The sequence below is a fragment of the Apodemus sylvaticus genome, chromosome 8 (genome assembly GCF_947179515.1).
Source record: "Apodemus sylvaticus chromosome 8, mApoSyl1.1, whole genome shotgun sequence".
Classification (NCBI taxonomy): domain Eukaryota; kingdom Metazoa; phylum Chordata; class Mammalia; order Rodentia; family Muridae; genus Apodemus; species Apodemus sylvaticus.
Window position 1 is genome coordinate 5,797,995 of NC_067479.1, and position 15,938 is coordinate 5,813,932.

Genomic DNA, 15,938 nt, shown 5'->3' on the forward strand with positions numbered 1-15,938 from the left:
TTTATAAGAAAATGACACAAATAATATAAGTATATTGAAATTTTTAATGGCATCTTAAGTTGTATAAATGTTATTACTCTGATCATTTAGGAATTCATAATTAAATTTATCAGATATATAAATACATGAAATAATAGGTTAATTATAATTGTAATTTTAGGGCACAATAAGGGATGAAACCAGTGCAATTGATTTCCTGATGGATAAGAGTAACGTTGTATCCCGGTTAAATTCTTTGATTTTGCACACTAAACCACAGTACCTTAACTTATTGTCTTCATCAGGTAAATAACTATTCTTATACTGTACTACAATGCTTATGGTGAATGTCTTAGTAATTTGATATTAAACATTTGTTGTTTCAGTAACTGCTGATATTGAAGATTTCTCGACTTTCTCTTTCTTGGATTCACAAGATAAGAGTGCTGTCATTGCAAAGCACATGCATTACTTAACTCAAGAAGGTAATGAGCTTATTTTCCTCTTATTTATTTCTAAAGTAATAAAATAAACTTTAGTAAGGTGCTTGTGTAACAAATGCTACTATAATTCTATTTTTAACCAGGGACTTGGATTTTAACTTGGCAGTTTATAATTCATTACAGTGTAGCAGTTGTTACAGGTGGGGAAAGTCGCTCCTCATGACCTCCATCTTATATGCAGCAGGGCTTCACGTTTGACCTTTTGCCTTTTGAAAAACATTTGCTAATGCATTTTTACCATTTAAAGAAAGTAATAAGACCTGTTCACAGCTATTTTCGTAAGTCTGTGAATAATAATGCAGTTTCTATATTAGAAGAGATAATAGTGCTTCTTCTTTATAATTCAACAAAATCTGGATGTCTTGCTGAAGTTGGGAATCACAATCAGAATAGGAGAAACAGAGACAGCTACACATTTAGAAATCAGAATTTAGGTTAAGAGAAATCTGCAGTTGGACCATAGATTTGTTAAGGTATAACTGACCAAGTGTCAAGTAGATAAAGGGACTTTGCTCAGTTTAAGTTTTCCTTTGTGTGCTCTGCTTTGAGATGTTTTGTTTTGTTTTGTTGACACTTTTCCCCTCTTTTTATTTTAATTGAAATGGATTTTTATATAATATATTCTGATTATAATTTCTTCTACCCCAGTTCCCCATATCTTCTCCCACCCACCTAAATCCTCATCTTGTCTTGATCTCTCTCATTAGAAAACAAACACTTGAAAGACTCAGTGAAGCAGTATAGGGCAAAACCAGAACAGGGAAGTGGGAAGGGGTGGGTGGGAGAACAGGGGGAGAGAAGGGGGCTTATGGGACTTTCGGGGAGCAGGGGGCTTGAAAAGGGGAAATAATTTGAAATGTAAATAAAAAAAATATCAGCCGGGCAGTGGTGGCGCACGCCTGTAATCCCAGCACTCTGGGAGGCAGAGGCAGGCAGATTTCTGAGTTCGAGGCCAGCCTGGTCTACAGAGTAAGTTCCAGGACAGCCAGGGCTATACAGAGAAACCCTGTCTCGAAAAAAACCAAATCCCCCCCCCAAAAAAAAAAAATATATATATATATATATATCAAATAAAAAAAAGAAAAAAAGAAATGCTAAGCAAGAAAAAAAATGTGGGAAGTCACAGTTTCTGGAAGTGGTCACTTTAGAAAGAAAGGCCATCGATACCTTATAGATTATCTGAGTATTGTTTGACTCTTGAAAAGCAAAACATTAAATTTCTCAGACCAACGCAGGAAGTTAGCAGTGGGCATGCTTGCATGGGTCCCTGCCAGCTTCTTCCCAAAAAAAAAAAAAGAAAGAAAGAAAGAAAAGAAAACAAACACTTCTTTTTAAAGATGAAAGAAAAGAAAAGAGTAACAGGCAAATCTGAATAGGACAAACAAGCAGGAAAAACAACAAAAGGAAAAGCACAAGAGGCAGATGCAGAGACACACACATTGGTGTGCACAGAAGCCCCCTAAAAGCACAAAATCAGAAATCATGCTATAAGCAAAAGACCTGTAGGGAGAGAATACAAAGAAAAAATGCATGCAAAGCATCATGAGATAAAAATACGCCTACAACTACCATTGGGTTCATTTCCTGTTGGCCCTTTAGATCTGCATCATTCAGTCCTGAGTTGTTCAGTGCCTGAGAGTTTATAGGCATCTCAACATTTCTGTGCTTGATAACCACCTTTAATTCATTGTGGTCTAACAGGAAGTAGACCTCAATGTTGTCTCAGTATCTTCTATCTGTTAAGAGTTGCTTTGTGTCCAAGTATGTGGCCAGTTATGGAGAAAGTGCATGAGGTGCAGAGAAGAAAGTATATTCTTTTGTGTTTGGGTAAAATTTCCTATAAGTATCTGTGAGGATCATTTGGTTTATCACATCTGTTAGCTCCAGTATTTCTGTTTAGTTTTTGTCCGGGTGACCTGTCTATTGGTGATAGTAGGTTGTTGAATCTCCCACTAACAGTTTGGGAGGATCAATGTGTGATTTAAGCTGTAGTACAGTTTCTTTTACAAATGTGGTTGCCTTTGTGTCTGGGGCATTGATGTTAGGAATTGAAATGTCACCTGGGTGGATTTTTCCTTCAGTGTGTATGTAGTGTCCTTTTTGTCTCTTCTGAGTAGTTTTAGTTCAAAGCCTATTATTAGATATTAAAATGGTTATACTGACTTGTTCCCTGGGTCCTATTGCTTGGAATAGCTTTTTTTATTTATCATTTTATTCATTTATATTTCTAATGATATCCCTCTTCCCGGATACCCCACCAGAACCTCCCTCATTCCATGACCCCTCTGCCCTCTCCCCTTTGCCTCTAGGAGGGTGTTCCTCCACCCACTCACCCACTCTGGCCTCACTGCTCTAGCATCCCTGAAACTGGGGCGTCAAGCCTCCCTCCCCTCCCACTGATGTCGGACAAGGTCGTTTGTCCTCTGCTGCATATGTATCTAGAGCCATGGGTCCCTCTGTAGTCTTTGGTTTGTGGTTTAGTCTCTGGGAGCTCTGGGTGGTCCAGTTAGTTGATATTGTTCTTCCTATGGGGTTGCAATCCCCTTCAGCCCCTTCAGTCCTTCCCCTAGCTCCTCCACTGGGGTCCTCGGGCTCAGTCTGATGCTTGGCTGCATGCATCTGCTTCTGTATAGGTCAGAACCTCTCAGGGAACAGCCATACCAGGTTCCTGTAAGTGGAACTTGGCATCAGCAATAGTGGAAGGGTGGGGGTTGGTGTCTGCAGATGGGATGGGTCTCCAGGTAGGGCCATCTCTGGATGACCTTCCCTTCAGCCTCTATTCCAGTTTTTGTCTCTGTTTTTCCTTTGGACAGGAACATTTCTGGGTTAAAAACTGTGAGCTACATGTGTAACCCCATCCCTCAGTTGGGGGCTGTGCCTATCTACTGGAAGTGGTCTCTACAGGTTGTATCTCACCTTTGTTGGATATTTCAGTTAAAGTCACCACCATTGGGTCCTGGGAGCCTCTCTTCCCTGGAGTCTGGGTCTTTCTAGTGACTGCCCCCAGTTCCCCATCCCCCACGGCTACATGTTTCTGTTCAATTTTCAGACCCTCTGTACTTCTCTCTCTTCTAATACCTGATCCCACCCCTCCCCGTTTTCTCTTCCCCTCCTCTCTCCCTCCCTCTACGTCCTATGACTATTATGTTCCCCATTCTATGTAGGATTGAAAGATGTACACTTTGGTCTTCCTTCTTATTAAGTTCCACATGGTTTATGAGTTTTATCATGGGTATTCTGAGCTCTTGCCTAATATTGACTTATCAGTGAGTGTATACCAGATGTGTTCTTTTGTGGCTGAGTTACCTCACTCAGGATGATATTTTCTAGCTCCATCCATTTGCCTAAGAATTTCATGAAGCCATTGTTTTTAATAGCTGAGTAGTACTCTATTATGTAAAATGTACCACAATTTCTATATCCATTCCTCTGTTGAAGGACATCTGGGTTGTTTCCAGCTTCTAACTATTATAAAAAGGCTGCTATGAACATAGTAGAACATGTGTCCTTGTTATATGCTGGGGTATCTTTTGGGCATATGCTCAGGAATGGTGTAGCTAGGTCTTCAGGCAGTACTATTTCCAAATTTCTGAGGAACTGCTGATTAATTCCCACATGGCTGAGAAGCACATAAATGCTCAACATCCTCAGTCATCAGGGAAAAGCAAATCAAAACCACCCTGAGATTCCACCTCACACAGTCAGAATGGCTAAGGTCAGAAACTCAGGGGACAGCAGGTGCTGGAGAGGGTGTGCGGAAAGAGGAACTCCTCCATTGCTGATGGGTCTGCAAGTTAGAATGTCATTTTCAATTCCTTTATGCTGAGCCGATGTCTAACATGGAACTTAAGGTGTGTTTCCTGGACACACTATGAAGACGGATGTTGTTTTCACATGTTGGTCTGTGCCCTTTGGTCAGGGAGTTGAGACTGCTGATGTTCATGTTATTGATGAGCAATGAGGAGCAAAATTCCTATTTCTTCATTGTGGTATGGGGCTTTTTTTTTTATTGAATATCATCTTCATTTACATTGCCGATGGTAAAACCTTTCCCAATGTGCCCCCTCCCCTAAGACCCCAACCCCTCCCCTTCCTTCTTCCCCCTGCCTCCTGCCTCCAAGTATATGCCTCTCCACCCAAAACACTCCCTCCTCCCCCCACCTCAGTTTCCCTTTGTTCCCACCTCTGTTGAGCCTTTACCTGACCAAGGACCATTCCTCCCACTGATGCCCAACAAGGCCTTCTTCTGCCACATTTTTGGCTGGAACCATGTGTGTCCCTTGGTTGATGGTTCAGTCCCTGGGAGTCTTGGGGCATCTGGGTAGTTGAAATCATTGTTCTTCCCATGGGCTGTAAACCCCTTCAGCTCCTCTAGACCATCCTCCAGCTCCTCCATTGGGGACCCCATGCCCAGTCCAATAGTTGGTTGCTAGCATCTGCCTCTGTATTTGTAAGGCTCTGGCAGGGCCCCCCAGGAGATAGCCATGGCATGCTCCTTTTGGTATACACTTCTTGTTGTGCATAGTAGTGTTGGGGTTTGTTGACTGTTTATAGGATGAATCCCCAGGTAGGGCAGTCTCGGGGTGGCCTTTACTTTAGTCTCTGCTCCACACATTGTCTCCCTTACTGCTCCTGTGACTATTTTGTTCCCTTTCTTAGAGAAACAGAAGCACCCTCACTTAAATCCTCCTTCTTCTTGAGCTGGGTGAATTGTAACTGGTTTATTTTGAGCTTTTGGGCTAACATCCACTTAATAGTGAGTGCATATCATGTGTGTTCTTTTGTGATTGGGTTGCCTCACTCAGGATGATACTTTCTAGTTCCATCCATTTGCCTAAGAATTTCATGAATTCATTGTTTTAAATAGCTGAATAGGCAGGGCTGGAGAGATGGCTCAGTGGTTAAGAACACTGACTGCTCTTCCAGAGGTCCTGAGTTCAATTCCCAGCAACTACATGGTGGCTCACAACTATCTGTAATGGGATTCTATGTCCTCTTCTGGAGTGTCTGAAGAGAACTACAATGTACTCATATACATTAAATAAATAAATATTTTTTAAAAATAGCTGAATAGTTCTCCATTGTGTATATATACCATAGTTTCTGTATCCATTCCTCTGTTGAGGGACATCTGGGTTCTTTCCAGCTTCTGGCTCTTATAAATAAGGCAACTATGAACATAGTGGAGCCTGTGTCCTTATTACATGTAGGAGCACCTTCTGGGTATATGCCCAGGAGTGGTACAGCTGGGTCCACAGGTAGTACTATGTCTAATTTTCTGAGGAATCACTAAACTGATTTCCAGAGTGGTTTTACCAGCTTGCAATCTCACCAACAATGTAGAAGTGTTCCTTTTTCCCCACATCCTCTCCAGCAGCTGCTGTCCCCTGAGTTTTTCATCTTAGCTATTCTGACTGGTGTAAGGTGGAATCTCAGTGTTGTTTTGATTTGCATTTCCCTGATAACTAAGGATGCTGAACATTTCTTTAGGTGCTTTAGAGCCATTTGTGTTTCCTCAGTTGAGAATTTCCTGTTTAGCTCTGTACCCCATTTTTAATAGGGTTATTCGATTCTCTGGAGACTAACTTCTTGAGTTCTTTGTATACATTGGATATTAGCCCTCTATCGGATGTAGGGTTGGTAAAGATCTTTTCCCAATTTGTTGGTTACTGTTTTGTCCTATTGACTGTCCTTTGCTTTACAGGAGCTTGGCAGTTTTATGAGGTCCTATTTGTCAATTCTTGTTCTTAGAGCATAAGCCATTGGTGTTCTGTTCAGAAACTTTTCCTCTGTGCCCACGTGTTCAAGATTCATCCCCACTTTCTTCTCTATAAGCTTCAGTGTGTCTGGTTTTATGTGTAGATCCTTGATCCACTTGGACTTGAGCTTTGTACAAGGAGATAAGAATGGGCCGATTTGCATTTTTCTGCATGCAGGTCTCCAGTTGATCCAGCACCATTTGTTTAAAATGCTGTCTTTTTTCCACTGGATGTTTTTAGCTCCTTTGTCAAATATCAAGTGACTGTACATTTGTGGGTTCATTTCTGGGACTTCAGTTCTATCCCATTGATCTTCCTGCCTGTCTACATACCAATACCAAACAGTTTTTATCACTACTGCTCTGTGGTAGAGCTTGAAGTCAGGGATAGTGATTCCCCCAGAAGATCTTTTATTGTGGAGAAGTTTTTGCTATTCTGGGTTTTTTGTTATTCCAGATGAATTTGAGAATTGCTCTTTCTAGATCTATGAAGAATTGATTTGGGATTTTAATGGGGATTGCATCGAACTTGTAGATTGCTTTCGGCAAGATGGCCATTTTTACTATATTGATTCTGCCAATCCTTGAACATGTGAGATCTTTCCACCTTCTGAGACATTCTTTGATTTCTTTCTTCAGAGACTTAAAATTCTTGTCATATGCTTTCACTTGTTTCGTTAGGGTCACACCTAGGTATGACATATTATTTGGGACTATTGTGAAGGGTGTCATTTCCCTAATTTCTTTCTCAGCCTGCTTATCCTTTGAGTAGAGGAAGGCTACTGATTTGCTTGAGTTAATTTTATATCCAGCCACTTTGCTGAAGTTGTTTATCAGCTGTATGAGTTCTCTGGTGGAAGTCTTGGGGCTGCTTAAGTTACTATCATATCATCTGCAAATAGTGATATTCTGACTTCTTCCTTTCCAATTTGTATGCCTTTGACCTCCTTTTGCTGTCTGATTGCTCTGGCTAGGACTTCAAGTACTATATTGAATAGATAGAGAGAGAGTGGGCAGCCTTGACTGATCCCCAATTTTAGTGAGATTGCTTCAAGTTTCTCTCCATTTAACTTGATGTTGGCTACCGGTTTGCAGTATATTGCTTTCAGTATGTTTAAGTATGGGCCTTGGGTTCCCAACCTCTCCAAGACTTTTGTCATGAAGGGATGCTGGATTTTGTCAAAAATCTTTTCAGCATCTAGTGAAATGACCATGTGTTTTTTTTTTCCTTTAGTTTGTTTATGTAGTGAATTACATTGACAGATTTCCGTATATTGAACCATTCCTGCATCCCTGAGATGAAGCCTACCTGATCGTGGTGAATTATAGTTTTAATGCATGCTTGGATTCAGTTGGTCAGGATTTTGTTCAATATTTTTGCATCAATGTTCATGAGGAGATTGATCTGAAGTTCTCCTTCCTTGTTTGGTCTCTGTTTGGTTTAGTTATAAGCATTATTGTAGCTTCATAGAGTGAGTTGGGGAGTGTTCCTTGGGTTTCTATTTTGTGGAAAAGTTTGAAGAGTATCGGAATTAACTCTTCTTTGAAAAGCTGATAGAATTCCCCAGTAAACCAATCTGTTCCTGGGCTTGCTTTTTTTTTTTTTTTTTTTTTTTTTTTTTTTTTTTTTTTTTGAAGGGAGACTTTTAATGACTGCTTCTTTTTCCTCAGGACTTATGGGACTATTTAGATAACTTATCTGATCCTGTTTTTTTTATTTTTATTTTCTATATTCTTTGTTTACATTCCAAATGATTTCCCCTTTCCCAGATCCCCCCTCCCCATGTGTCCCATAAACCTTCTTCTCTCCATCCCTTCTCCAATCACCTCCCTCTTTTTTCTCTGTCCTTATATTCCCTTCCCATGCTAACATTGGCACCTGGTATGTACCTAGAAAGTTGTCCATTTCATCCAGGTTTTCAAACACTGTTGAGTATAAGCTCTTGTAGAAGGATTTGATGATTTTTGAATTTCCACAGTGTCTGTTGTTATGTCTCCCTTTTCATTTCTGATTTTGTTAATTTGGATACTGTCTCTGTTTCCTCTTAGTCTGGCTAAGGGTTGATTTTTTTCAAAGAACCAGCTCCCTGTTTTGTTGATTCTTTGTATAGTTCTTTTTGTTTCTGTTTGGGTGATTTCAGCCCTAAGTTTGATTATTTCCTGACATCTACTCCTCTTGGGGGTATTTGCTTCCTTTTGTTCTAGAGCTTTCAAGTGCACTGTCAAGCTGTTAGTGTAAGCTCTCTCCATTGTCTTTTTGGAGGCACTCAGAGATATGAGTTTTCCTCTTATTACTGCTTTCATTGTGTCCCATAAATTCTGGTATGATGTGTCTTCATTTTCATTAAATTCTAAAAAGTCTTTAATTTCTTTCTTATTTCTTCCTTGACCAAGCTATGTTGAAGAGAGCATTGTTCAAGGTCCGTGTGTATGTGTGTTTTCCATTGCTTTTGTTTGAGCTTAAGACCAGCCTTAGGCCGTGGTGATTTGATAAGATACATGGAATAATTTCAATATTTCTGTATCTGTTGAGGCCCATTTTGTGACCAATTATATGGTCAGTTTTTGAGAAGGTACCATGAGGTGCTGAGAAGAAGGTATATTCCTTTGCTTTAGGGTGGAATGTTCTATAAATGTCTGTTAGATACATTTGGTCCATAACTTCAGTTAGTTTCACTGTATCTCTGTTTAGCTTCTGATTCCATGATTTGTCCATTTTTGAGAGTGGGGTGTTGAAGTCTCCCACTATTATTGTGTGGGGTGCAATGTGTGCTTTGAGCTTTAGTAAAGTTTCTTTAATGAATGTGGGTACCCTTGCATTCGGAGTGTAGATGTTCAGAATGGAGAGTTCATCTTGGTAGACTTTTCCTTTGGCCAGTATGAAGTGTACCTCCTTATTTTTTTTTTGACAAGTATTGGTTGAAAGTCAATTTTATTTGATATAAAAATGGCCACTCCAGCTTGTTTCTTGGGACCATTTGCTTGGAAAATTGTTTTTCCAACCTTTGACTCTTAAATAGTGACTGTCTTTGTCACTGAGGTGGGTTTCTTGTATGCAGCAAAGCATTGGGTCCTGTTCACGTATCCAGTCTGTTAGTCTATGTCTTTTTATAGGGGAATTGAGACCATTGATATTAAGAGATATTAAGGAAAAGTGATTGTTGTTTACTGTTATCTTCTTAGTTAAAGGTGAAATTCTGGTTGTATATCTATCTTCTATTGGGTTTGTTGAAAGATTACCTTGTTGATTTTTCTATGGTGTGGTTTGCTGCCTTGTGATGGTATTTTCTATCCATTATCCTTTGCAGAGCTGGATTTGTGGAAAGGATATTGTGTAAATTTGCTTTTGTCATGGAATGTCTTGTTTTCTCTGTCTGTGGTAATTGAAAGTTCTGCTGGGTATAGTAGTCTGGGCTGACATTTATGTTCTCTTAGGGTCTGTATTATATCTTCCCAGGCTCTTCTGGCTTTCATAGTCTCTGGTGAGAAGTCTGGTGCAATTCTGATAGGTCTGCCTTTATATGTTACTTGACTTTTTTCTCTCACTGCTTTTAATATTCTTTCTTTGTTTAGGGCATTTGGTGTTTTGATTATTATGTGACAAGAGGTATTTCTGCTCTGGTCCAATCGGTTTGGAGTTCTATAGGCTTCTTGTATGTTCATAGGCATCTCTTTCTTTAGGTTAGGCAAGTTTTCATATATAATTTTGTTGAAGATATTTACTGGGCCTTTAAGATGTAAATCCTTGCTTTCTTTTATACCTATAATCCTTAGGTTTGTTCTTCTCATTGTATCCTGGATTTCCTGGATGTTTTGGGTTACAAGGTTTTTGCATTTTGCATTTTCCTTGACTGTTGAGTCAGCATCTGAGATTCTTTCTTTTATCTCTTGTATTCTGTTGTTGATGCTTGCATCTATGACTTCTGAATTCTTTCCAAGGTTTTCTATCTTCAGAGATGTCTCACTTTGTGATTTCTTTATTGATTCTATTTCCAGTTTCAGATCCTGCATAGTTTTGTTCAGTTCCTTCACTTGTTTTTCCTGAAATTCTTTAAGGAATTTTTGTGATTCCTCTTTAAGGGCTTCTACCTGTTGACCCATGTTCTCCTGTGTTTCTTTTAGGGATTTTTGTGGTTCCTCTTTAAGGGCTTCTGCATGTTGACCCATCTTCTCCCATAATTCCCTATGGGATTTTTGTATTGCCTCTTTAAGGGCTTCTACCTGTTGACCCATGTTCTCTCATATATCTTTAAGAGATTTTTGTGTTTCTACCTGTTAACCCATGTTCTCCTGTATTTCTTTACGGGAATTATTTATGTCCTTCTCGAAGTCCACCATCAACAGTATAAGATGTGATTTTAAATCTAGCTCTTTTCTGATGTGATGGAGTATGCAGGATTTGCTGTTGTGGGAGAACAGGGTTTTGATGGTGCCATATTGCCTTGGTTACTGTTGGTAATGATCTTGTGTTTGCCTTTGGCAATCTCATTAACTCTGGTGTTAGCTTGTCTTGCTGTCTCTATTTTCTCTGTCCTGCAGGCCTGTGTTTCTGTACTCTTGGGATTCCCTTTCTCTCCAATGCCCTGTAAACAGCTGGTTCTCCAGGAAGTATCAGGTGATGGGGTCTCTCCTGTAGCAGACTTGGCAAGGGTCGAATGCCCTGCAGGCTGCTATTTCTCAAGTGCTCTGCTGATGCTGGATTTCAAATGCTCTGCTGATGCTGGTTCTAAAATGCCCCACTTCTACCAGTTTGAATGCACCTGCTGGTGCCAGTTCTCGAACGACTGGCTCCTGCCCATTCTCTAGATAGTATCAGGAAGTAGGCTCTTCCCCATGTCAGAAGGGGCACAGGTCTACCACATCTGACAGAACTGAGTGGTGGCAGTGGAGGAGGGAGGGGTAGAAGGGAAAGAAGAGGAGTGGTGATCTAGAGGTTGCTGGGTAGTGAGCTGCTCTGTGCCTCTAGGGATCTGGGGTAATTCTTACCAATTAACCTGCTCCTGCCAGTTCTCTAGAGAGTATCAGGAAGTAGGATCTTCCCCGAGTCAGATGTGGCACAGGTCTCTGAGAGCAGGATTCCCTCTAATCACAGGACTCCCTGCAGGTCAAATGCTCCCTTGCAGGATATATGCCCAGACAGCTGTAGAGCTGCCTAGCTCCTACATGCAGAAGGAATGCAGGCGGACTGTGTCCCGAGTGATCTTTCTGCACACCTAGCTGAGCTGTGTTAAGCTTATAATCAAGTATTTGACCTAGTTATAACTGGTATGGGGCTTTTATCCCCTCATTTGACTTGATTGTCTGAGGTTGTCCACCTTTTGTGTTTTTCTTGGGTGTGATTAACCTTTCCAGGTTGACATTTTCCTTCTAGCACTTTCCTTAGAGCTGGATTTGTAGATGGATACTGCTTAAGTTTTGTTCAGTCACGGAATATCTTTATTTCCCTACCTATTATGGTTGCAAATGCAGCAGGGCACAGTAGTCCGGGCTGGTGTCTGTGGTCTCAGCATCTGCAGCACATCTGTCCAGGCCCTCTGTCTTAGATTCCACGCTGAGAACTCAGGTGATACTCTAATGGTTTTTAATAGGAAAAGCTTTGTTTTATAAGCTTAATGTTCTGACTATTGCATGTTGTGGGGAATTTCTTTTGTGGTCCATTCTATGTTGGGGTTCTTTGTACTTTTTGACCTTCATAGGCACTGCCTTCTTTAGGTTAGAAATTTTTCTTTGACTTTGTTGATAATATTCTTTGTGCCTTTGGCCTGGATTTCTCCTCCTCCCTGTTCCTTTGTTCCTTTTATTCATAGATTTTGGGCTTTTCATGGTGTACTAGATTTCCTAGGTCGTATGTGCTTTGGTTTTTTGTTTGTTTGTTTGTTTTTGGGGGAGGGGTGGGGAGTTGTTTGGTGGTAATGGTAGGCTTTTTCCTAGACATTTTAAAAATGTTTTCTCTGACTGGGGTGTCCATTTCTTTTGTTGTTTTCCGTGCCTGAGAGTCTTGTTTCCATCTTGGGTCCCATCTGTGGGTAAGGCCTTCCAGGGCTTCTGTCGGAGTCCCTAAGTGTTTTCATCTCCATATCGCCCTCAGTTTGGGTTTTCCTTGTTGATTCTGTTTTCATGTTCAGGCCTTGAGCTGTTTTGTTCATTTCCTTGCAATGTTTACGTTTTCATATAGATCTCTCTAAGGACTCTGCCATATTCATAGGGGATATTTAAGGTCTTTGCTTGTGTTTCAGCTGTGCTGCTGAACTCAGGGCCTGCTGTCGCAGGGTTCTGGACCCGCCCGAGTGGAGATACATTGTCCTGGCTGCCTCTTTTATCATGGCACCTAGGTGTCCGTCCGGGACTGGGACAACTGTAGTGCTAGGTATTGATATCTGGACTTGTCCTTGTGGCTTGGGTTTGTGTTCCTTAGATTCAGATGCCATCTCCAGATCTAAGAGTGTGTATTGGCTGTGGGTTGCCTGGTATGGATTTCTTCTTAGAACCTGCTATGGTGTCGACTGGGGATCTAGTGTAGGACTTTTTCTAGGTATTGGGATAAACAACCAAGAATGGTGATTGGCTAGAAGGGTAGGGGGCTGAGAGGGTGCTCAAAAGAGAAGAAAGCTGCGTTTGCCAGGAGGATCAAATTTTCTCTGGTTTGTTTGTTTGTTTGGGGTTTTTTTTATTGTCTCAAGGAAAGCAAGTAAATAATCGATAGAAGAAAATGGACTTGGGTCATCATGTCTAAATGGCAGTATTCCAACCATTAGCGTGACCTAGAGATGTGATGAATTAGGTTGTAAACATAAATTCTATATTTGAGAGACTTAAAGCAAAAGACACAATTTTTACATGTTCATTTTGAAGTTTTTGAATTGTTGCAACTTTAATCAACCACAGCCTTACTGATAACTAATTACAGTGTGATAAAGATTTTAGTCAGTAGCTAATTTACAGAAAAATAAGTGAAATCCACCATTTACCATCTGCCATTAACTGAGGCATGAAGCATGGATACTGTTGTCTCTGGGAAGGTCTTCCTCTGACCGGCACCTCTCTGCGTCAGTCTCTTGAGAAGAGTGATGCTGACTCTAGGTCTGACAGTCTCAAGCCAGAGCTGTGACATCATTAATGGTGACCCCAATTCTATGCTACGCCCTCCTTGACCAATGGATATACTGACAATGAGAGCCACCAGTTGTTTGGATGGTTTAGCAATTAGGTTGCTTCCATTTGGAATATTATAATTATTAATTTACAATTACATAATAAATGACTGTAATAGTATAGGTCAGTAATTCAATCAGAACTCCATAGAAAACCTGGAACTCTGGAGTCATATATTCCTTGCCTACACAATTGTTATTTTTTTTTAATTCATTCTTTATTTATATCCCAAACCATGCTTCCCAATCCTGTCAGTCCCTCACAGAGTCCCTCCTCCTGTCCTCTATACCCTTCTCTTCTGAGAGGGTGGGGCCCCCCTGGGTATCTCCCCATTCTGGCATATCAAGTCTCCCCCTGACTTGTGCATCCTCTCCACTAAAGTCAGGCAAGGCAGCCGTGAAGACTGCTGAGTGACTGCCACATGTGTTCAGAAGCGGGGCTGGTCCAAAGGCTGGATGTCCTTTGGAAGGATGGTTGGTAGGTTGCTTGCTTGCTTGCTTGCTTGGTTGATAGCTCAGACTCTGACAACTCCCAGGGGTTGAGGTTTGATGACTTTTTTGGTCTTCCTGTGGGATTCCCATCTACTTCAGGGTCTTTGTTCCTTCCTCCAGTCTTCCATAAGTGACTCTGACCTCCATTTAATGTTTAGCTATGGGTAACTGCATCTGTTTCAGTTGGCTCCCATGTAGAGCCTCTCATAGGACAGCTATGCTAGGTTCCTATCTGAAAGCACAACATAATAATGGCAAGGACTGGTGCTCATCCATGGGATGGGTTTCCAGTTGGCCCACGTTATTGGTTGGCCTTTCCTTTAGTCTCTGTTCCACCCTCATTTCTTTTAGACAGGATAAATTTTGGGTTGAAAGTTTTGTGAGTGGGTTGGTGTCCTTATCTCTTCTCCTGGGAGTCCTGCCTGGCTACAGAAGGTGGCCTCTTCTGGTTCCATGTCCCCACTGTTAGGCTAAGGTCACCCACATTGACTTCTGGAAGCCTTCCTTCTCCCAGGTCTCTGGGACTTCCTAGAGATTCTCCCCCTCCCCCAAGCCCCAGGCTGCAGATTTCCTTTCATTCTCCTGGCCCTCTGGGCCTTTCTCCTATCTCTCCCTGCACCTGATCCTGCTTCCCCATTCCTCTCCCAGGTCCCTCTGCCAGGTCCCTCTCCCACCATTTTCCCACCCTCCCTTTGCCTCCTATGATTATTTTGTGTTCCCATCTAAGTGTGATTCAAACATCCTTGCTTGGGCCTTCCTTCTTGTAACTTCTTTGGGTCTATGATGTATATCATAGGAGTTCTATACTTTATGTCTAATATCTACTTATCAGTGAATATATACCATTCATATCTTTTGGGGTCTGGGTTAACCTCATTGTTATTTTTTAGTTCCATCCATTTACCTGCAAAATTTCATGATGTCATTGTTTTTAATAGCTGAATAGCATTCCATTGTGTCAAGGTACCACCACATTTTCTGTGGCCATTCTTTGGTTAAGGGACATCAGGGTTGTTTCCAGTTTTTGGCTAGTACCAATAAAGCTACTATGAGCATAGTGGAGAACATGTCCTTGGGGTGTGGTGGAGCATCTGTTTAGTATATGCCCAGGAGTTGGTATAGCTAGGTCTTCAGTTAGAACTAGTTCCAATTTTCTAAGAAACCGCAAGATTGATTTCAAGTGGTTTTACATTTGTAGTCCCACCAGCAGTGGAGGAGTGTTCCCCCTTTTCTACATCCTCACCAGCATCTCCTGTCCTTTGAGTTTTTTATCTTAGCCATTCTGATTGTTGTGAAGTGGAATCTCAGAGTCCTTGAACATTTCTTTAAGTGTTTTTCAGCTTTAGAGATTCATCTGTTGAGAATTCTGTTTAGCTCTGCCTCACATTTTTTAATTGGGTTATTTTGTTTATTGGAGTTTCAATTCTTCAGTTCTTTATGTATTTTGGATATTAGCCCTCTGTCAGATGGTGGAGTAGTGAAGATCTTTTACCAGTCTTCAGGCTCCTGTTTTGTCCTATTGACCATGTCCTTTGCCTTTCAGTTTCATGAGATCCCATTTATCAATTGTTAATCTTAGGGCCTGAGCCATTGGTGTTCTGCTTAGGAAATTGTCTTTTATACCAATGTGTTCAAGGCTATTTCCCACTTTCTCTTCTATTAGGTTTAGTGTGTCAGATTTTATACTGAGGTCCTTGATCTTCTTGGACTTAGATTTGTGCAGGGTGATAACTATAGGTCTATTTGCATTCTTCTACATGCAGACATCCAGTTAGACCATCATTTATTGAAGATGATTTCTTTTTCCACTATATGGTTTTGGCTTCTTTGTCAAATATCAAATGTCCATAAGTGTGTGGGTTCATTTCTGGGTCTTCAGTTCTATTTCACTGGTCTACCTGTCTGTTTCTATCACCATCGCTCTGTAGTATAGCTTTAGGTCAGGGATGGTAATTCCTCCAGAGATTTATATTGTTCATGATTGTTTTAGCTATCCTGGGTTTTTTATTTTTCCATATGAAGTTGAGAATTGTTCTTTGAAGGTCTGTAAACAGT

The 15,938-nt window shown here is 40.9% G+C and overlaps 1 protein-coding gene across 1 annotated transcript in view; it reads left to right on the forward strand.

Moving 5' to 3' along the window:
- Positions 1-15,938, forward strand: part of Uggt2 (UDP-glucose glycoprotein glucosyltransferase 2) — a 177,479-nt gene that overhangs the window by 54,994 nt on the left and 106,547 nt on the right. Inside the window, exons 18-19 of the mRNA XM_052190641.1 lie at positions 161-284; positions 366-464. Of these exons, the coding sequence (XP_052046601.1) occupies positions 161-284; positions 366-464 (223 nt within the window). The remainder of the gene's footprint in view (positions 1-160; positions 285-365; positions 465-15,938) is intronic.